At 41.9% G+C, this 21,973-nt stretch overlaps 1 protein-coding gene across 2 annotated transcripts in view; it reads right to left on the bottom strand.

The window, feature by feature from the left end:
* lrp2a (low density lipoprotein receptor-related protein 2a) overlaps nucleotides 1–21,973 on the bottom strand; it is a 393,751-nt gene that overhangs the window by 128,323 nt on the left and 243,455 nt on the right. For both annotated transcript variants that reach the window (XM_059966386.1, XM_059966387.1), the window contains exons 46-49: nucleotides 17,761–18,056; nucleotides 15,863–16,379; nucleotides 12,021–12,173; nucleotides 1,326–1,496 (exon numbers count right to left, since the gene is read on the bottom strand). In XM_059966386.1, the coding sequence (XP_059822369.1) occupies nucleotides 1,326–1,496; nucleotides 12,021–12,173; nucleotides 15,863–16,379; nucleotides 17,761–18,056 (1,137 nt within the window). The remainder of the gene's footprint in view (nucleotides 1–1,325; nucleotides 1,497–12,020; nucleotides 12,174–15,862; nucleotides 16,380–17,760; nucleotides 18,057–21,973) is intronic.

Here is a 21,973-nt window from a genome sequence, read left to right as displayed (position 1 = left end):
TGAAATGTAAAATAATTTTGTAGCAATGCAGTGAAATTCAAAGCCAAGTTACAATAGTATATTCTAATTTTTAAAATGTAGGAAAATATAGTCACAATGGACAACCAGAAAGCACAATGTACAGTCATCATTACCTATTTCAAGTATGCAGGAAAAGCCAAGATCATTGTTTCTGACTACTACAGAAGCCTGAAGATACACACTTAATGATTCAGGAACAGCTTCTCTCCATCTATCGTCTGATTTCAGAATGGATATTGAACTCTTGAACACTACTTCACTACTTTTTTTAAAAATTCCTATTTTTTGCACTACTTATTTAATCTAACTATTCAATACACTTAATATTCATGGACCTGAAAAGGGCTGTTCACTCACGATCCCCGTGCAATCTGACAGAACTTGAGCAGTTTTGTAAAGAAGACTGGGGGAAAATTGCAGCGTCCAGATGTGCAAATCTGATAGAGACCTATCAAGTTTTTTTCTGTTGATCAATGTCAATAAAGCCAAATTATATCTATTGTGATTCAATGTTGTAAAACAATAAAACATGAAAACTTTCAAAGGGGGGTTGAATGCTTTTTATAGGCACTGTGTGTGTGTGTGTGTGTGTGTGTGTGTCTATAAATATATATATATAAATATAAACAGTGACATATGCCAGTGATGTTAAACCTGTTTCTATTGTTTGGAAATTGGATGGTTTGGTCCCTGGCTCACTGGGGGCACACTTTTCACCCCCCCCCCTTGACTACTCTATCTTTAAGAAATGAACTAAAAGTCAAAGAGCACCACAACCTTGTCGTGATTTGGAGGCTTGCGTGCTTCAATGACCCAGAGAGATATGTTGGCTGCAGTTAGGGCTTTATGCTTTGTCTCTTGGTAGGGTCACCCATGTCAAACAGGTCGAAGGGCAGAGGCCAGACTAAGAGTGGTCCACTAGTCTTCCAGGCAACAACCCTGACTGGTTAAAAAAAATTGTTACAGAAACAGCGATGAAGAATCCTTCCACATCCGAGTGTATTCCTGATTCTCCATTTGGAACTTGTGTGACTGATAGTAGTGAAAACTGAGAGGAAGCTACTGACATGATGAAGGAAGCCCTGAACACCACCAGAATTGGAGACCCTTCATTGCTGCCTTAAACGCCAGCGGTGTAACAGGCAGTGAGTAACCAAATAAAAAGGTTTATTTGTAATGCAGTGGTTTGAAACCCTGCTGATACCTAAGCCTTGAGTATGCAAAATGAACAAAGTTAGATTGTAATATTTCATCAAATGTGTGGAATTAGGGATTTCCTTAGTGAAAGTTTCAAATGTGCTTACTCAATGTAATCCAGATGGGCATCTGTCCAATACAGTTTGTCGTTTGTATAGTCAATTGTCAATCCATTAGGCCACTCCAGTTTTGAAGTAATGATGGCTGAAAAATTTCTACCATCCATACCCATGCGACCAATGTAGGCTTCATAACCCCAGTCAGTCCAAAAAACGTATCTGTAAAATGTTTCAATAACTGAAATATGTAAAAGATACCAAAGTTTCTAAGACAAAACATTTTATCTTAACTAATTGATGAATACAGCAGGAATCCCAATCTGCAAATAATTTTAGTGCATAAGAACATTTGTTACAAATCATATTTCCATATATTAAGTACATATAATCTTAGATATCATAATTAGAGGTGGGTGGGTAGGTAAAGCTGAGATCACAGTTCACTTATTCATCATCATCATCGTCGTGTGCTGTGTTGTATGCGTGGACAATCATGGTCTTCCATTGGTCTTTAATCTGACTATTGCCTGATGTTCTTATTCTTTTCTCTATCCATGACCATGATTTCTCTTGGCAAACTTTTCTCCAGAAGTGGTTTGCTATTGCCTCCTTCTGGGCAGTGTCTTTACAAGACAGGTGACCCCAGCCATTATCAATACTTTTCAGAGATTGTCTGTCTGGCGTTTCTAGTTGTATAACCAGGACTTGTAATCTGCACCAGCTGCTTACACGGCCATCCACCACCTGCTCCCATGGCTTCATGTGACCCTGATCGTGGGGCTGAGCAGGTACTACACCTTGACCAAGGGTAACCTGCAGGCTAGTGGAGGGAAGGGGTGCCTTACATCTCCTTTGGTCGAGATGTATCTCCACCCCACCACATGCTTAAGCGGATGAGTAGAAAATGATAGGTAATTAGAGGTGGGTGGCTATGGAAAGATGAGATTACAATTCAATCAGTTATTGCCTTATAGAATTGCAGAGCAGATTTGAGGTGCTGAATGCCCTGCTTCTATTCCTAATTTGTGTTTTGCAACCAGCACAAAAGTTTCTCAAATTTTAAGTTCAAAGTGTTTAAAACAAGTTGACCTTGTTCAAAGTGCATTTATTATAAAAGTATGTATAAATTACACAACCATCAGATTTGTCTGCTTACAGGATTCATCTTGCCACAAAGCACGAAAACTGAAAGAACCCAATTTAAAAAAAAGATCAATGCGCACAGAAAGAGGAAAATAAGCAAAAATGACGCAGACAATAAAAGCAAGCAACAGCATTTCAAACCAAATTGAGTCCATGGACCCCATTCCTGGAACCTGGCTGATGGTGTAGTGACATCCACACTGGACTTCAAGATGAGCGGTCTCGAGTTTGAATCTGGCCAGCTCTTTGCCCGCTTTCCATTTGTGCTGGATTGAGCGTCGAGCTAGCAACTCGGCCTCATAAAAAGCAGACAAAAATGCTAAAGAAACAACAAGGTTTCCACCTGATGCACCTCAAGGCATGGAAAGGAACAATAACAGACAACCCAAATCCCGGAGCTGCAGGTGTGGGCCCATAGCCTAGGTCTCAGTTCATCGTACTGTGGGGCAAATCTTCGCCAAGTTCCCAGCCATGAAGCTTGCAGCAGCCAGAGCAGACTTGCAGCCTCAGTGTGGCAGAGAGGGCAATGAACATCAAGGAAGAGTGAGCAGAATAGGTCTGACCATCACCTCTGGTCTCAACACCCTGCCTTTATCTTCTCCTGATCTTTAGTGATAATTCTATCAATGACCACCAATTAGGGTAACCACAGGGATTTAAAATAGAAATCAATGCAGTGCTTCAAAACTCCTGGATTTTGAGATGAAACTGCTGTCATCCCTTTTATAACCCGAGTTACCTACCTTAAAAATGTGGACTATTTGACCTTAAGACCAGAAGACAATGGAGCAGAATTAGGCCATTTGGCCTATTCAATTATGCCAGATGGTTTTTATCCCCCTCCTCAGCCCAATTCCCCAGTCTTCTCCCCGTAATCTTTGATGCCATAACCAATCAGGAAACTATCAATCTCCACCCTAAATACACTCATCAATCTAACCTCCACAACTGCCTGTGGTAACAAATTCCACAAATTCACCACCCTCTGGCTAAAGAAATTTCTCAGCATCTCTGTTTTAAATGGACACCACTCCATCCTATGGCTTTACCCTGTTGCCCTAGACTCCCCCAAAATGGGAAACATCCTTTCCACATCTATTCTGTTTAGCCTTTCAACATTCGAAAAGTTGCTATGAGATTCCCCCCACATCCTTCTAAGCACTCCTCATATGATTTCCGTTTTATTCCCAGAATTATCCTTATGAACCTCCTCTGGACTCTGTCCACATCTTTTCTTAGATAAGGAACCCAAAACTGTTCACAATACTCAAGGTGAAGCCTCAGCATTACATCCCAGCTCTTATATTCTAGACCTTTTGAAAGGAATGCTAAGATTGCATTTGCCTTCCTCACCACCAACTCAAACTGCAAGTTAACCTTTAGGGTGTTCTGCACAATGACTCCCAAGTCCCTTTGCATCTCAGATTTTTGGATTTTCCCCCCATTTAGAAAATATTCTGCACATTTATTTCTTCTACTAAATTGCATGACCTTACATTTTCCAACATTGTATTTCATTTGCCATTTCCTTGTCCATTCTCCTAATGTCCAAGTTCTTCTGCAGCCTTCTCATTTCCTCAACACCACTTGCCGCTCTACTTAATCTTCGTATCATCTGCAAACTTGGCATCAAAGTCATCTATTCCATCATCTAAATTATTGATATATAGCATAAAAAGAAGTGGTCCCAACACTGACCTCTGTGGAACACCACTAGTCACTGGCAGCCAACCAGAAAAGGATACTTTTATTCCCACTCACTGCCTCCTACCAATCAGCCAATGTTCTAACCATGTTAGTAACTTTTCTGTAATACCATGGATTCCTATTAGTAAGCAGCCTCATGTGTGGCACCATGTCAAAGACCTTCTAAAAATTCAAATATACAACATCCACTACATCCCTTTTATCTATCCTACTAGTAATCCTCAAAGACTTCCAACAGGTTTGTAAGGCAAGATTTTCCCTAGAAGAAACTATGCTGACTTTGTCCAATCTTGTCCTGTGTCACCAAGTACTCCATAATCTCATCCTTAATAATTGACTCCAGCATCTTCCCAACCACTGAGGTCAGGCTAACTGGTCTATCATTTCCTTTCTGCTGCCTCCCTCCTTTCTTAAAGAGTGAAGTGATATTTGCAATTTTCCAGTCCTCCAGAAGCATGCCAGAGTCCAACGATTCTCGAAAGATCATTATTAATGCCCCCACAATCCCTACCACTACCTCTTTCAGAACCCTAGGGTGTAGTTCAAATAGTTCAGGTAACTTACACATCTTTAGGTCTTTCAGCTTTTTGAGCACCATCTCCCTTGTAATGGTAACTGCACTCACTTCTCTTCCCTCACACCCTTCAACACCTGGCACACAGCTAGTGTCTTCCACAGCGAAGACTGATGCAAAATACTCATTTAATTCATCTGCTGTCTCCTTGTAACCTATTATTATTTCTCCAGCCTCATTTTCTAACGGTCCTAAATCTACTCTTATCTCTTTTTTTTATATATTTATACTTGAAAAAAATTTTGCTATTCACCCTGATATTGGTTACTAGCTTACTTTCATATTTCATCTTTTCCTTCCTAATGATTCTTTTAGTTGCTTTCTGGAGGTTTTTAAAAGCTTCCCAATCCTCTATCTACCCACTAATACTTGTTTTGTTGTATGTCCTCTCGTTTGCTTTCACATTAGCTTTGACTTCACTTGTCAGCCACAGTTGTATTATTTTGCCATTTGAGTATTTCTTTGTTTGTTTCAACACATCTATCCTCCACCTTCTTCATTTTCCCCAGAAACTCACACTATTGCTGCTCTGCTGTCATCCCTACCAGCATCTCCTTCCAATTTACTTTGGCCAATTCCTCTCTCATATCACTGTAATTTGCCTTACTCCACTGAACTACTGCTGTGTCAGACTTTACATTATCCCTATCAAATTTCAAGTTGAACTCAGTCATATTGTGTTCACTGCCTCCTATAGGTTCCTTTATGTTAAGCTTCCTAATTGCCTCCGGTTCATTACATAACACCCAAGCCAGTATAGCTGATTCCCTAGTAGGCTCAATGTCAAACTGCTGTAAAAAGTTATCTTGTAGGCATTCAACAGACTTACTCTCTTGAGATCCATTACCAATCTGATTTTTCCAACCTACTTGCACCTTAAAATTTCCCATGACCATCATAACATTGCCCTTTTGACAAGCCTTTTCTATTTCCTGCTGTAAACTGTGGTCCACAGTCCAGCTACTGTTTGTAGGCCTGTCTTTTTACCCTTGCAGTTTCTTAACTCAATCCACAAGGATCTTCCGATCCTATCTCACATCTTTCTAATGATTAGATGCAATTCCTTACCAGCAGAGCCATGCCTCCCCCTCTACTTTCCTATCCCTCTGATACAATGTGTAACCTTGGATATTCAGCTCCCAACTACAAGCATGCTCAGCCATGATTCAGTGATGGCCACAACATCATACCTGACAATCTGCAAAAGTGCAACAAGATCAAACACCTTATTTTTTTATACTCTGAGCATTGAGCTATAACACTTTGAATACTGTATTTGCCAGCTTTTTTGATTCTGCATCTCTCGTACACTGATACTCACCCTGCTGGCTGCAATTTAATCCTATTATCTGCCTCCTTTCATAACAGGCTGACTGCATGCTATTATTGCTTTTTTACCATCTGTCCTATCCTGAGTCCCTTCACCCTGGTTCCCATCAACCTACCAAAACAGTTTAAACCCTGCCCAACAGTATTTTTCTGCCAAATCATCCTGTTTCTATCCTCACTGGTGCATGGCACAGGTAGCAATCCAGAAGTGAATACTCTGGAGGTCCTGCTTCTCAGCTTAAACACAAAATACACTGCAGATGCTGGGGTCAAAGCAACACACACAACATGCTGGAGGAACTCAGCAGGTCAGGCAGCATCCCAGGTGTGTCTGAGTTTCACACACCTGGGAGTGTGCATCTTGTACAACCTCTCACAGTCTCAGAACACATTCCACGCAATTAAGAACGCTCACCAGCCCATCTGCTTTCTGAGGAGGCTGAAGAGAGCTGGACGATTAGTAGTCAAAATGCATCACCGGCACCAGCCTACCCGCCATCAAGGACATACATACAGAAATGTGCTAGAAAAAAGCCAATTATATCATAAAGGATCCCACCCATTTGTCCCACTCCCATTAGGGAGGAGGCTATGTAGCACCCATGCCAGAACGACTAGACTCAAAATCGGTTATTTTCCCCAAGCAGTAAGGCTGACCAACACTTCCACCCACTAACCCACCCCTCCACACCCCCAACCATCACTACTTTATCATTTCCTGTTAGTTGCTTTATTTACAGACACTTCTGTGCTGAGCATTACTTTATGGATATACAATCAATCTAATTAAGCTATCTTATGTACTTATATTTGTGATTTTTTTAATTATTGTGTTGTTTTTGTGCTGCATCAGATCCGGAGTAATAATTATTTAATTCTCCAGTATACTTGTCTACCGGAAATGATGTTAAACCACCTTGAATCTTGAATCAATCTCCATCCCCTCCTCTGGCAGCTCCTTCCAGGTATCAGTACTGGTTATTGGGTTGCTTTGTTCTCTGACCATGTCAGTTTTCTTACAAGTGTTTTGATACCTCTTCAGTGCGCTGTTGATCATTGTACATCCTCCAAATGCTTGGCCTTTATGTACTTTTCAGTCTGCTGATTCAACATCATTTTGGAAAGTCACTAGTGATGTTGGGAGGAAATCTTGTTGATTGGCCGTGTAGTAAATTTCATGCATTGTGCTCTGGAGTTTTGTCTGGGTCGGCTCATAAATCGACAGCATCCTGAATATGTCGGCTCGCATGGCAATGAAACGCTTGCAAGTAAATTGCCAAGAACCAGAGAACAGCTCAACTCAACCCAACTTTCAACCACCCGAGTTACACATCTTCAGAATTATACCAATGACTCCTTGTGTGAAAAACAAGTACGTTCAGTGGTAATTTTAAAGAAAAGGTGAAAAATCTCTGGTTAGTAGAGAAGCAATGACATGTACCACTGACCTCCAAGAGAGCCTCCCACATGGATCTTAGCAAAGAGAAGGCCTTCTACCTGTGACTATCAATTGAATATGGCCTTTGGTGTCTCAAAACTGTGGTGTCACATTGCACATTTAGACAGAGACGTAATGTAAAGATTTTATGCGTATATATGAAGGATGTAAATAATAAAAATCGATTCAATTCGGAAATAATTGACCTAGAGATTTATGGCACAGGAGTGATTGAATGGGCTAACGTGAAACAAGGGCAACCTAAATTAATTCAAGTACTTTCCTGTGACAAGAGTAAAGACTGTAGAAAATCCATCTTGCAGAGGGCTTGTATGTCATATGACAATCCTCAAATCGCTGTCAGCTTCAGTGCGTGACAACAGATATCCCTCATTTACTTGTCATGACTGAAATATTTGGGGCGATATTTTCTTATAAAATGTTTCATTTACATTTTCAGGCAGGTAGCTGGGTGACTGTCAGGAGATGAAATGGGAAGGTGAATAAGAGGTTAGTGCAGAGCATCCCATGGCCATTCCCCTCAATAATAAGTATACTGTTTTGGATACTGTTGTGGGGGATGACCTCCCAGGGGAATGCCGCGCAGACCTGGTTACTGGGACTGAGCATGGGCTGTGGTGCAGTTGAGAAAGAGGGGAGAAGTGGTGATAGGGGACTCAATAGAGGAACAAGTAGGAGATTCTTTGGACATGAAAGGGACACCTGGATGGTATATTGCCTCCCTGATGCCAGGGTCAGGATGTCTCAGATGCAATGACAGCATTTTGGTGGGGGAGATAGAGCAGCCAGATGTCTTGGTAGATATTGGTACCGATGACTTAAAAAGGAAAAGCAAAGAGACCCTGAGAAGAGAATTTAGAGAGTTATGCAGAAAGCTGAGAAGCAGCATCCGTGGAAACAAACAGTCAACATTTCGAGCCGAGACTCTTTGTCAGGACTGAAGAGGGAGGGGTTAGGGGCCCTATAAAGAAGGTGGGGGGAGGGTGGGAAGGAGAAGACTGGTAGGTGCCAGGTGAAAAACCAGTAAGGGGAAAGATCAAGGGGTGGGGGAGGGGACAGGCAGGAAAGGTGAAGGAGGAAAGTAAGGGGAAAGCACTATGGGTAGTAGAAGGAAGCGGAACCATGAGGGAGGTGATAGGCAGCTGGAGGAGGAGGCAGAGTGAAACCGGGATGGGGAGAGAGGGGGAGGGAATTACTGGAAGTTGGAGAAATCAATGTTCATGCCAAGGGGCAGGAGACTACCCAGATGGTATATGAGGTGTTGCTCCTCCAACCTGAGACAATAGACAATAAGTGCAGGAGTAGGCCATCTGGCCCCTCATGCCAGCACTGCCATTCACTGTGATCATGGCTGATCATACACAATCAGTACCCCATTCCTGCCTTCTCCCCATATCCCTTGACTCCACTATCTTTAAGAGCTCAATCTAACTCTTTCTTGAAAGCATCCAGAGAATTGGCCTCCACTGCCTTCTAAGGCAGAGTATTCCACAGATCCACACTCTCTGGGTGAAAAAGTTTTTCCTCAACTCCATTCTAAATGGCCTACCCCTTATTCTTAAACTGTGGCCTCTGGTTCTGGACTCCCCCAACATCGGGAACATGTTTCCTGCCTCTAGCGTGTCCAATCCCTTAATAATCTTATATGTTTCAATCAGATCCCCTCTCATCCTTCTAAATTCCAGTGTATACAAGCCCAGTTGCCCCAATCTTTCAACATATGGCAGTCCCACCATCCCGAGAATTAACCTTGAACCCATGTTGCACTCCCTCAATAGCAAGAATGTCCTTCCTCAAATTTGGAGACCAAAACTACACACAATACTCCAGGTGGGGTCTCACCAGGGCCCTGTACAACTGCAGAAGAACCTCTTTGTTCCTATACTCAACTCCCCTTGTTATGAAGGCCAACATGCCATTAGTTTTCTTCACTGCCTGCTGTACCTGCATGCTTACTTTCAGTGACTGATGAACAAGGACACCTAGATCTCGTTGTACTTCCCCTTTTCCTAACTTGACACCATTCAGATAGTAATCTGCCGTCCTGTTCTTGCCACCAAAGTGGATAATCTCACATTTATCCACATTAAACTGCATCTGCCATGCACCTGCCCACTCACCCAACCTGTCCAAGTCACTCTGCATTCTCCTAACATCCTCCTCATATTTCACACTGCCACCCAGCTTTGTGTCATCTGCAAATTTGCTAATGTTACTCTTAATCCCTTCATCTAAGTCATAAATGTATATTGTAAATAGCTGCGGTCCCAGCACCAAACCTTGCGGTACCCCAATAGTCACTGCCTGCCTTTCTGAAAAGGACCCGTTAATCCCTACTCTTTGTTTCCTGTCCGCCAACCAATCTTCTATCCATGTCAGTACCCTACCCCCAATACCACGTGCTCTACCTTTGTCCACTAATCTCCTATGTGGGACCTTATCAAAGGCTTTCTGAAAGTCCAGGTACACTACATCCACTGGCTCTCCCTTGTCCATTTTCATAGTTACATCCTCAAAAAATTCCAGAAGATTAGTCAAGCATGATTTCCCCTTCGTAAAACCATGCTGACTTGGACCGATCCTGTTACTGCTATCCAAATGTGCTGCCAATTCACCTTTTATAATTGACTCCAGCATCTTACCCACCACTGATGTCAGGCTAACTGGTCTATAATTCCCTGTTTTTTCTCTCCCTCCTTTCTTAAAAAGTAGGATAACATTAGCTACCCTCTAATCTTCAGAATCTGATCCTGAATCTATAGAACATTGGAAAATGATTACCAATGCATCCACGATTTCTAGAGCCACCTCCTTAAGTACCTGGGATGTAGACTATCAGGCCCTGGGGATTTATCAGCCTTCAGTCCCATCAGTCTACCCAACACCATTTTCTGCCCAATGTGAATTTCCTTCAGTTCCTCCATTACCCTGGGTCCTCTGGCCATTATTACACCTGGGAGATTGTCTGTGTCTTCCCTAGTGAAGACAGATCCAAAGTACCTGTTCAATTCGTCTGCCATTTCCTTGTTACCCATAATAAATTCACCCATTTCTATCTTCAAGGGCCCAACTTTGGTCTTAACTAATTTTTTCCTCTGCACATCTAAAGAAGCTTTTACTATCTTCCTTTATATTCTTAGCTAGCTTACCTTCGTACCTCATCTTTTCTCCCCATATTGCCTTTTTAATTATCTTATGTTGCTCTTTAAAAATTTTCCAATCCTCTGGCTTCCCGCTCATCTTTGTGATGTTACACTTCTCTTTTATTTTTATACTGTCCTTGACTTCCCTTGTCAGCCATGGTCGCCCCTTACTCCCCTTAGAATCTTCCTTCCTCTTTGGAATGAACTGATCCTGCACCTTCTGAATTATTCCTAGAAATACCTGCCATTGTTGTTCCACTGGTATCCTTCCAGTCAACTTTGGCCAGTTCCTCCCTCGTGGCTCCATAGTACCCTTTGTTCAACTGTAATACTGACACTTCCGATTTACCCTTCTCCCTCTCAAATTGTAGATTAAAACTTATAATATTATGGTCACTACCTCCTCATACCTCGAGTTCCCTTATCAAAACCAGTTCATTAAATCCAGAATTGCCTTCTCCCTGGTAGGCTCCAGTACAAGCTGCTCTAAGAATTCATCTCGGAGGCACTCCACAAACTCCTTTTCTTGGGGTCCAGAACCAACCTGATTTTCCTAGTCTACCTGCATGTTGAAATCCCCCATTACAATGAGTTTGGCCTCATCATGGCAGTAGAAGAGGCCATGCCTAGACATATCCAAATGGGAATGTGAAGCAGAGTTGAAGTGGGTGGCAACTGGGAGATCTTGTCTGTTGAGCCTATTTCTAAATTGTACAATTCTATGAATCTATTGTTTCTGACAGGCCTTGTGTTCCAAGGCAATCAGATGGGTTATATAAGAAACACGTTAATTATATAGCTTCCCACTGTTGTAACTCTGTTTAATTTCTGATCCTTGGGGTTCTTCCTGGAATCCAGACTGGCAAGTAGTTTTAATTTCAAGATTTCAGTTTATTTTTGAGTACAAACCAACAAATACAAAGGAAACTAAATAAAGAAGTGAGAAATGATGCTAAGAGGGAAATCAATGTTAAGGGTTGTAAGACAAAGGAATAAAAAGAAAATAAAGAAAACCAAGAAAGATGGTGCTGCTGAAAAATCTGTCACTTTCATAGATAAAATAAAGAAAATGTCTTAGACAGGAATAAATTAATAGGCCATATAATTAAAACTATTACATCATGTGGGTAATGAAAAGTGAGAAAGGTAATAAACTTAGTTTAGCTGCTATAGCGCTTTCTGCCAATGAGCATGAAAAATACGCAAGTTAAAAAGTACAAATCTTATAAAAAGCATTATTGAAATAAACAGTGGTTTCCATCACCACATAGGAACAGTTTTCATAGAGTATGTTAACAATATAACTTCTCATGTAAGCACAGTTTCCATAGAATCACTATTTGCTCCCAAGGCAAAAAAATCAGTTTTTATTTTCATTGGTCCCTTACCCATATTTTGGATGAACCACAATGCCACGTGGGTTCCTAAAGCAGTATATGCCATTTGTATCCAGACAGTGCTCAGCCAGCTTTTTACGAAAGTGTCCATCCATTTCAGCAACATTAAGGGTATTGCTATACGGATTGACCCAGTACAGTTTCCTAAGCAAACAAAGAACTCTCAATGAGTTATTCAAGATCTTCTAGTTGAAATCCACAGAAAATTTGTTTCTATATATACTGTACACTTATAGAAAGAATAAGTTACAGCTTTATGGGGAAGGAATGGGTAAAAAGAAGTAGACAACACAGTTATGGTTAGTGCAACACCCTACGGTACAGGTGAACTGGGTTCAACTGCCTTTAAGGAGTCTGTACATTTTCCCTGTGACCATGTGGGTTTCCTCCCACAATCCAAAGACCTACTGGCTGGTAGGATAACTGATCACTATAAATTGTCCCGTGATTAGGCTAGGAAGATCAGGGGATTGCTGTGCAGCGAGGTTCAAAGGGCAGGGAGGGCCTATTGCACGCTGTATCTCAATAAAAAATAAATGGAACTAATTTACTGCTTCTTCAAAGAATAACAAGTCACAAGGAGTTAAAATACTTCCTGAACAATTCTGTAAAAGTGTGAAGAGCTTGATTACTTAGAAGAGCAGGTAATTATCTACAGTACTGTGTAAAAGTCTCAGGCATCCTCACTATAGATATATGCCAAAGACCTTTGCAGTGTAGTGTAGTAATTTTATGTATTGTACTGTACTGCTACCACAAAAAAAAACTATTATCATTAATGATAATCCCGATTCTGATATGGGTCTCCATTATGAACTGAGAGTAGGAAGGGACAGGCAGAGGGGAATCATGGTTGGGAAAAGGGGGAAGAAGTGGGAAGCACCAGAGAGACAATCTATAGTGATCAATAAGGAAGGCAGAGGAGGTGGGGTGGCGCTCTTAATTAAGGATAAGATCAGGGTGATTGTGAGAGACAATATAAGATCTACGGAGCAGAATGTTGAGTCCATCTGGGTAGAGATTAAGAATAGTAAAAGGAAAAAATCACTGGTGGGAGTTGTCTGTCGGCCACCTTGTAAAAATATTGCAATGGCACAAGCAATTAACCAAGAAATAACTGAAGCTTGTAAGAAGAGAATGGCAGTTGTTATGAGGGATTTTAACTTCCACATAGATTGGGTGAATTATTTTGGTCAAGGAAGTCTTGAGAAGGACTTCATAGAATACATCTGTGATGACTTTCTTGAGCGGCATGTTAGTGAACCTACAAGGGAAAATGCTATCTTAGATCTAGTCCTGGGCAATGAGACAGGTAAGATTAACAACCTTGAAGTCAGGGATCTTCTTGGAAAGAGTGATCATAGTCTGATTGAATTTCGCATTCAGATGTAGGATGAAATAGTTAGATCTAAAACCAGTGTATTATGCTTGAACAAGGGAGACTACAAGGGAGGAGCTGGCTAATGTGGATTGAGAGCACAGGTTATTTGGTAGGACAGTTGAGGAACAGTGGAATACTTTCAAATAGATTTTTCATAGTGCTCAACAAAAGTATATTCCAGTCAAAAGTAAGGACAGTAAGTGTGGGGAGAGCCAGCCTTGGATAACTAAGGAAATAAAAGACAGTATCAAATTAAAAGCTCGTGTACAAAGTCACAAAGAATAGTGGGAGACTGGAGGATTGGGGAAACTTTAAAAAGCAACAAAGAACAACTAAACAAGAAATAAGGAAAGGAAAGATCACTAAAGAGATTGTGATGAGCAAACTAGAAGGCATGAAGGTAGAGAAGACCCCTGGTCCTGATGGGATGCATCTCAGGGTGCTGAGGGAATTGGTGGAGGTTATAGTAGACACGTTGGTAATCATTTACCAAAATTCTCTAGACTCTAGGCAGGTCCCGGCGGATTGGAAGACAGCAAATGTCACACCACTTTCTTAAAAAGGATGTAGGCAAAAGATGGGCAACTATAGGCCAGTTAGCTTAATGTCTGTAGTCGGGAAAATGCTTGAAGCTGTCACTAAGGAAGAAATAGCGAAACATTTAGAAAGGAGTGGTTCCATTAGACAGACGTAATATAGATTCAGAAAGGGCAGGTCCTGTTTGACAAACTTATTGGAGTTCTTTGAGAAGATAATCAGTGCACTGGATAGAGGGGAACAAGTGGATGTCGAATACTTGGATTTCCAGAAGGCGTTCGATAAGGAACTGCATAAGTGATTTATAAATAAGATACGGAATCATGGAGTCGGAGGAAGTACATTGGCATGGATAGTGAATTGGTTAACCAATAGAAGGGAGGCAGCTGGTATAGATGGGGTGTTTCTCCAGTTGGCTGTCAGTGGTGAGTGGGGTGCCGCAGGGGTCGGTGCTGGGCCCACAGCTGTTTACCATTTACATTGATGATTTGGAAGAGGGGGCTGAGTGTAGCATAGCAAAATTTGCTGATGACACTAAACTGAGTGGAAAAGCAAATTGTACAGAGGATGTGGAGAGTCTGCAGAGGGATATAGATAGGTTAAGTGAGTGGGCCAAGGACTGGCAGATGGAATACAACATTGGTAAATGTGAGATCATCCACTTTGGAAGGAAAAATAGAAGAGTAGATTATTATTTAAATGGTGAAAGATTGCAGCATGCTGTTGTGCAGAGGGACTTGAGAGTGCTTGTGCATGAATCACAAAAAGTTGGCTTGCAGGTACAATGGGTTATTAAGAGGCAAATAGAATGCTGGCCTTCATTGCTACAGGGATTGAGTTCAAAAGCAGGGGGGGTCATGCTGCAACTCTACAGGGTACTGGTGAGGCCGCACCTGGAGAACTGTGTGCAGTTCTGGTCTCCATACTTGAGGAAGGATATACTGGCTTTGGAGGCAGTGCAGAGGAGGTTCACCAGGTTGATTCCAGAGATGAAGGGGTTAACGTATAAGGAGAGATTGAGTCACCTGGGATTTAGAGGGAATTTATAGAAACATACAAAATTTTGAAAGGGATAGATAAGAAAGAAGTAGGAAAGTTGTTTCCATTGGTAGGTGAGACTAAAACTTGGGGATATTGCCTCAAGATTTAGGGGAGAAGATTTAGGATGGAGATGTGGAGAAAATATTTTTCCCAGAGAGTGGTGAATCTGTGGAATCCTTTGCCCAGGGAAGCAGTTGAGGCTTCTTCACTAAATATATTTAAGATACAGTTAGATAGATTTTTACATAGTAGGGGAATTAAGGGTTATGAGGAAAAAGCAGATAGATGAAGCTGAGTTTACTGACAAATCAGCCATGATCTTATTGAATGGTGGGGCAGGCTCGATGGGCTGGATGGCCTACTCCTGCTCCTATTTCTTATGTTTTTATGTAAACCAATTGTTTGGAATAAATTGACTCTGCCAAGCGTCTGAGGGCCGGGTGTGTTTGCACTCATGCTATCCCCTGCCCCAGCACTCCTTCTCTCCAACCTGTCCCACAGCACACCATCCTCAACATTCCCATCCTTCTTGGCACCCTATATGTGCTGAAGACTTTTGCACACTACTGTACATTCAACTACCCCGTCTTAGATTCAATTTATTTATTTATTTTGTATACTGAAATAGTTATGGAATTATAGCACATCTTCCAAGACCACTTAAAAGTTCCCTTGGACCGATATTGTAAAAATTGCACTTGCTCAGTGGTGTGCCTCAAATAAAGCTGAGCCAGACCTATACCAACAAAGCAATTTTACAATCAAAGTGTGGTTTCAGACTGATCGGCATTATGTTTGACTGTCTTTACCAAATCATATTTTATTGCACAGTTTTACACAGAAGACCCAAGTGTCAGATGACAGGTTATCTTACCTTCCAACCCAATCAACAGCCAGGCCTTCTGCTCCAATATGACCATAGTTGATGACAGTCTCCTTTGCTGTTCCATTCAGGAACATTCGTTCCAGAACTCCTCGTCCCCTATCAATCCAGTACAACCTTTGCTCCACGCTGTCAAAGTCCAATGCCCACACATATATCAACCCTTGTTGAACAAGAGAGTTTGCTCTCCCATCAAGGGAAAAATTGCGTATGTAGTAGCGGTTACTGAAGAGGATATAAGGGGTAATAGTACTATTTTGGCGACAAGTTTTTCCATCAGGTTCTTGAAGATGACCGGGGGCACATTTGCAAATGTATGAGCCTTCTGTGTTTTCACAAATCTGGCTACAGACACTAGGTGTTTCATTACATTCGTCAGTGTCTTCACAAGTTTGTCTGTCATCCATGAGATGGTATCCAGGAGGACAAGAGCAGAAAAAACCTATCAATGTATCGGTGCAATTGTGTGTGCAGTGACTCAAATTAGAGTGATTGCACTCATTGATATCTGTAGCATAAGAACAAGAAAAATTAACAAGACACATTTCACAAACACAAAAAAATAAGCAGATGCTGTAAGTCCAAGCAACACACACAAAATGCTAGAGGAATTCAGCAGCCAAGGCAGCATCTATGGAAAAGTATAAACAGTCAATGTTTCAGGCTGAGACCTTTCATCAGGACTGGAAAGGAAGGGGAGAAGTTAGACTAAGAAGGCGGAGTGAAGGGAGGAATAAGTACAAGGTAGAAGGTGATAGGTGAGACAGGGAAGAGGGGGAGGGGTGAAGTAACCAGCTGGGAAGTGGATTGATGAAAGAGATAAAGGGCTGGAGCAAGGGGGAATCTGATAGGAGAGGATAGAAGACCATTGAAAAAAGGGAAGGGGAGAAGCACCAGGTGATGGGCAGGTAAGGTGAGAAATGGAAACAGGAATGGAGAATATTGAATAAAAGGAGGGGCACAATTACTGGTAGCTTGAGCAATCACTGTCAAACCATCAGGTTGGAGGCTACCCAGATGAAATACAAGGTGTGGGTATTCCAAGCTGAGTGTGGCCCCATCGTGGCATTAGAGGAGATTATGGACTGACATGTCAGAATGAAATTGGGAAATGGAACGGAAATAAGTGGCCACTGGGAGGTTCCACTTTTTCTGGTGGACAGAGCATAGGTGCTCGGCGAAGTGGTCTCCCAATCTACGTTGAGTCTCACCGATATACAGGAGGCCACACCAGGAGCAGTGGGTACAGTAGATGACCCCAACAGATTCACAGGTGAAGTGTCGCCTCACCTGGAAGGACTGTTTGGGGCAATGAAAGGTAGTGAGGGAGGAGGTGAAGATATGTTCCAGATGGCTTCCATTAGATCAGGGGTTCCCAACCTGTGATTCTTGGAATAAAAGAGGTTGGGAACCCTTGTATTAGGTATTCTATTAATTTATTGTTCTGAGAGAGAAAAAAAATCAAAGCACACTTTTAATTTAGATTCATAAACTTACGATGAAGATTTAAAATCACTTCTGTGAGGAACATCCCATATTAAAATGGGTTTAATGTTCAAAAAGTGCACAAAATGTATCATTCTTTTGTGACATTAAATTACATTTTAATCGAATACATGCAATTCCTCTGAGAGGGTTTTAAACAGCAACTTCTATATTGTCATGCACTGGAAACCAGCAAAAGCCAATATGTAAACTTATCCACACAAAAAAAATAGAACTTATAATTGACTCAATCATCTTAAGATTGCTTGTTAAAATATGAAAGCTGTTTGTATTTTGAAGATCCCATCAAACTTATAGTACAGTTAGTTATGACCACTGAACAATTCTGGAATGAGTCAGTTACATATTCAGAATGCAAAAACTCTTAAATCCGATATACGTACCGCATGTTCCCTCATCACTATTGTCTAAACAATCATTCCTCCCGTTGCACAGCTCGTCTCTTTCAATACAACGTCCATTGTTACATTTGTAATGTTGTGGAGCGCATGTTGGCTCAGAGGTCAGACACAGTTGCTCGACTTCATCAGACATATCGCCACAATTATTATTACCATCACAGACCAATAACTTTGAAATGCAGTGGCCATTTTGGCAGGTAAACTGGTGCTGAGAGCAAGGCGGGTATGTACATCCTCGTTCATCACTTGCATCACCACAGTCATTCCTACGGTCACACCTGTGGTCACATCAACAAGGAACTGTGAAATTATTATCCATGTCCCTCAATAATCAAAGCTACCAGATTATTTTTGTTAAAATATAGCCTGCATTATTAAACGTGTGCATTTGTATATTACTCTTGTATGATTATCTTCTGTAATATTTAACTTAGTTGCAGTACGACAGACATTCTCAATTGAAATGAGTCAAATGAAGTTAAATACATTAGTAATGTTCAGTCTCAAATGTATTGCTTAATTCTGCGTATCTAATCATCTAATGGATATTAAAATTGTTAGAAGAGTAGAGAAATGAATCTCAACTAAAAAAGTATTGGAAGTGTAAAGAAAATCTGATCATCTGGTTGTCCTCCTACATGCACTTAGGCAGAGGCTAAAGAGCAAGGCACTAGAGGTAACGGCAACAAGGAGGTAGGGGAACAGATTCAGGATTGCTTTGAATCGGTGGATTGTGCCATGTTCAAGGACTCATCAGAGGATCTGAATTAATTCACCAGGGTTGTCGTGGACTATATTATGACACAATTGGACAAGTGTGGCCTCACAATATCTTCCAGAGGCTTCGCCAAACCGAACCCTGGATGAACCAAGAGATCCGCAACCTGCTGAGGGATAGATCAGTTATGTTCAGATCTGGTGACCAAGAAAAGTACAAGAGGTCCCATATGATCTTGGAAACCACATCACATACGAAGTAGAAATTCTGAGCCAAACTTGAATCACAGGAGGATGCCCGTCATCTGTGGCAGGGCTTGAAGTCTATCAGCTCCCTCAAAGTAAAACCAAGCGACATATGTGACAACAAGGTTTTGCTTCCAGATGAGCTCAATGGTTTTTATGCTCGTTTTGACCATCAAAACATCGAGGGACTTTCAAAAACTCCCACAGCCCTGAGGTCCCTGTGATTTTAATTTCTGAGGCTGATGTGAGAGCATCCTTCAGGATGGGGAACCCATGAAAACGATCCAGCCCAGACGGGATACCTGGCCGAGTACTAAAGACCTGTGCTGATCAACTGGCTAGAGTGTTCACCAATATCGTTAACCTTTCAATTTGACAGTCTAAGTACCCACCTGCTCCAAGCAAGCTTTGATTATACCAATGCCTCAGAATAATGTGGTAACCTGCCTCAATGTCCATCATACAGTAGCACTTGTACCCAACCTGATGAAGTGCTTTGAAAGGTTGGTCAAGAAGCGTATTAACTCCTGCCTGAGGAGCAACTTGGATCCACTCCAATTTGCCTCCTGCCCCAACAGGTCAACAGCAGATGCCATTTCATTGGCTCTTCACTCAGCCCTAGAACATCTGAAAGTGAAGACGCATACAACAGATGCAGAAGAATGCTCTTCATTGACAAACAAGAGAAAATCTGCAGATGCTGAAAATACGAGTAACACACACAAACTGCTGGAGAAACTCAGCAGGCCAGGCAGCATCTATGGAAAAAAGCACAGTTGACATTTCAGGCCAAAATCCTTCGGCAGGACTGGAGAAAAAAAGTCGAGGAGTATGACCATACACTTCACGACATAATTCCATCTGCCACTTCTTTGCCCATTCTCCTTATCTGTCTAAATCCTTCTGTAGTCTCTCTACTTCTTCAAATCTACCTGCCCTTCCACCTATCTTAATATTGTCTACAAACTTTGCAACAAAGCCATCAACTCGATCATCCAACTATACTGTATAATATAAAAAGAATCAGTCCCAGCACAGACCCCTGTGGAACACCACTAGTCGCCAGCAGCCAGCCAGAAAGAGGATTTAGACATATTAGGAGAATGGGCAAAGAAGTTGCAGATGGAATACAGTGTAGGGAAGTGTATAGTCAAGTGCCGGGTTTTAGATGTTTCAGAAAGGACAGGGAGGGAGGCAAAAGAGGAGGGGACATGGCACTGTTGATCAGAAATAGTGTCACAGCTGCAGAAAAGGTGACACACCACGCAGGGATTGTCTACGGAGTCTCTGTGGGTGGAGGTTAAGAACAGGAGGGGGTCAATGACTTTACTGAGTGTTTTTTATAGGCCGCCCAATAGTAACAGGAATATTGAGGAGCAGATAGGGAAACAGATCCTGGAAAGGTGTAATAATAACAGAGTTGTCGTGATGGGAGATTTTAATTTCCCAAATATCAACTGGCATCTCCCTAGAATAAGGGCTTTAGATGGGGTGGAGTTTGTTAGGTGTGTTCAGGAAGGTTTCTTGACACAGTATGTAGATAAGCCTACAAGAGGAGAGGCTGTTCTTGATTTGGTATTGGGAAATGAACCTGGTCAGGTGTCAGATCTCTCAGTTGGAGATCAATTTGGAGTTAGTGATCATAATTCTATCTCCTTTACAATAGCATTGGAGAGAGATAGGAACAGACAAATTAGAAGAGCGTTTAATTGATGTAAGGGGAATTATGCGGCTATCAGGCAAGAAATTAGAAGCTTAAATTCTAAACAGATGTTCTCAGGGAAAAGTATGGAAGAAATGTGGCAAATGTTCAGGGGATATTTGTGTGGAGTTCTGCATAGGTACGTTCCAATGAGGCAGGGAAGTTATGGTAGGGTATAGAAACCGTGGTATACAAAAGCTGTAATAAATCTAGTCAAGAAGAAAAGCTTACAAAAGGTTCGGAGAGCTAGGTAATGTTAGATATCTAGAAGATTATAAGACTAACAGGAAGGAGCTTAAGAAGGAAACTAGGAGAGTCAGAAGGGGCCATGAGAAGGCCTTGGTGGGCAGGATTAAGGAAAACCCCAAGACATTCTACAAATATGTGAAGAGCAAGAGGATAAGGTGTGAAAGAATAGGACCTATCAAGTGTGACAGTGGGGAAGTGTGTATGGAACTGGAGGAAGCAGCAGAGGTACTTAATGAATACTTCGGTATTCACTATAGAGAAGGATCTTGGTAATTGTAGTGACGACTTGCAACAGACTGAACAACTTGAGCATGTAGATTTTAAGAAGGAGGATGTGCTGGAGCTTTTGGAAAGCATCAAGTTGGATAAGTCGCCGGGACCAATGAGATGTACCCCAGGCAATTGTGGGAGGCGAGGGAGGAAATTGCTGAGCCTCTGGCGATGATCTTTGCATCACCAATGGGGACAGGAGAGGGTTATATTCTGCATGGAGGTCGGTGACCAGTGTTGTGCCTCAGGGATCTGTTCTGGGACCCTGACTCTTCATGATTTTTATAAATGACCTGAATGAGGAAGTGGAGAGATGGGTTAGTAAGTTTGCAGATGACACAAAGGTTGGGGTGTTGTGGATAGTGCAGGGCTGTCAGAGGTTACAGCGGGACATTGATAGGATGCAAAACTGGGTTGAGAAGTGGCAAATGGAGTTCAACCCAGATAAGTGTGAAGTGGTTCATTTTTTCAAGTCAAATATGGCAGAATATAGTATTAATGGTAAGACTCTTGGCAGTGTGGAGGATATGAGGGATCTTGGGCTCAAGTCCATAGGACACTCAAAGCAGCTGAGCAAGTTGACTCTGTGGTTAAGAAGGCATATGGTGTATTGGCCTTCATCAATCGTGGAATTGAATTTAGGAGCCAAGAGATTGCAGCTATATAGGATACTGGTCAGACCCCACTTGGAGTACTGTGCTTAGTTCTGGTCGCCTCACTACAGGAAGGATGTGAAAGTCACGGAAAGGGTGCAGAGGAGATTTACAAGGATGTTGCCTGGATTGCGGAGCATGCCTTAAGAGAATAGGTTGAGTGAACTTGGCTTTTTCTCCTTGGAGTGACGGAGGATGAGAGGTGAACTGATAGAGGTGTACAGGTAGTCCCCGAGTTACGGACATCCAACTTACGAACAACTCGTACTTATGAACTGAGGAAAGAGAATGCTGTATGCCATTTTAAGTCGGATCATGATGCTGTCCGCCATTTTAAGTCGTTGCCATTGACACTGTG

This window comes from Hypanus sabinus, chromosome 4, assembly GCF_030144855.1.
Source record: "Hypanus sabinus isolate sHypSab1 chromosome 4, sHypSab1.hap1, whole genome shotgun sequence".
In the NCBI taxonomy this organism is placed as follows: Eukaryota; Metazoa; Chordata; class Chondrichthyes; order Myliobatiformes; family Dasyatidae; genus Hypanus; species Hypanus sabinus.
This window is presented reverse-complemented; position numbering and strand designations above follow the sequence as displayed.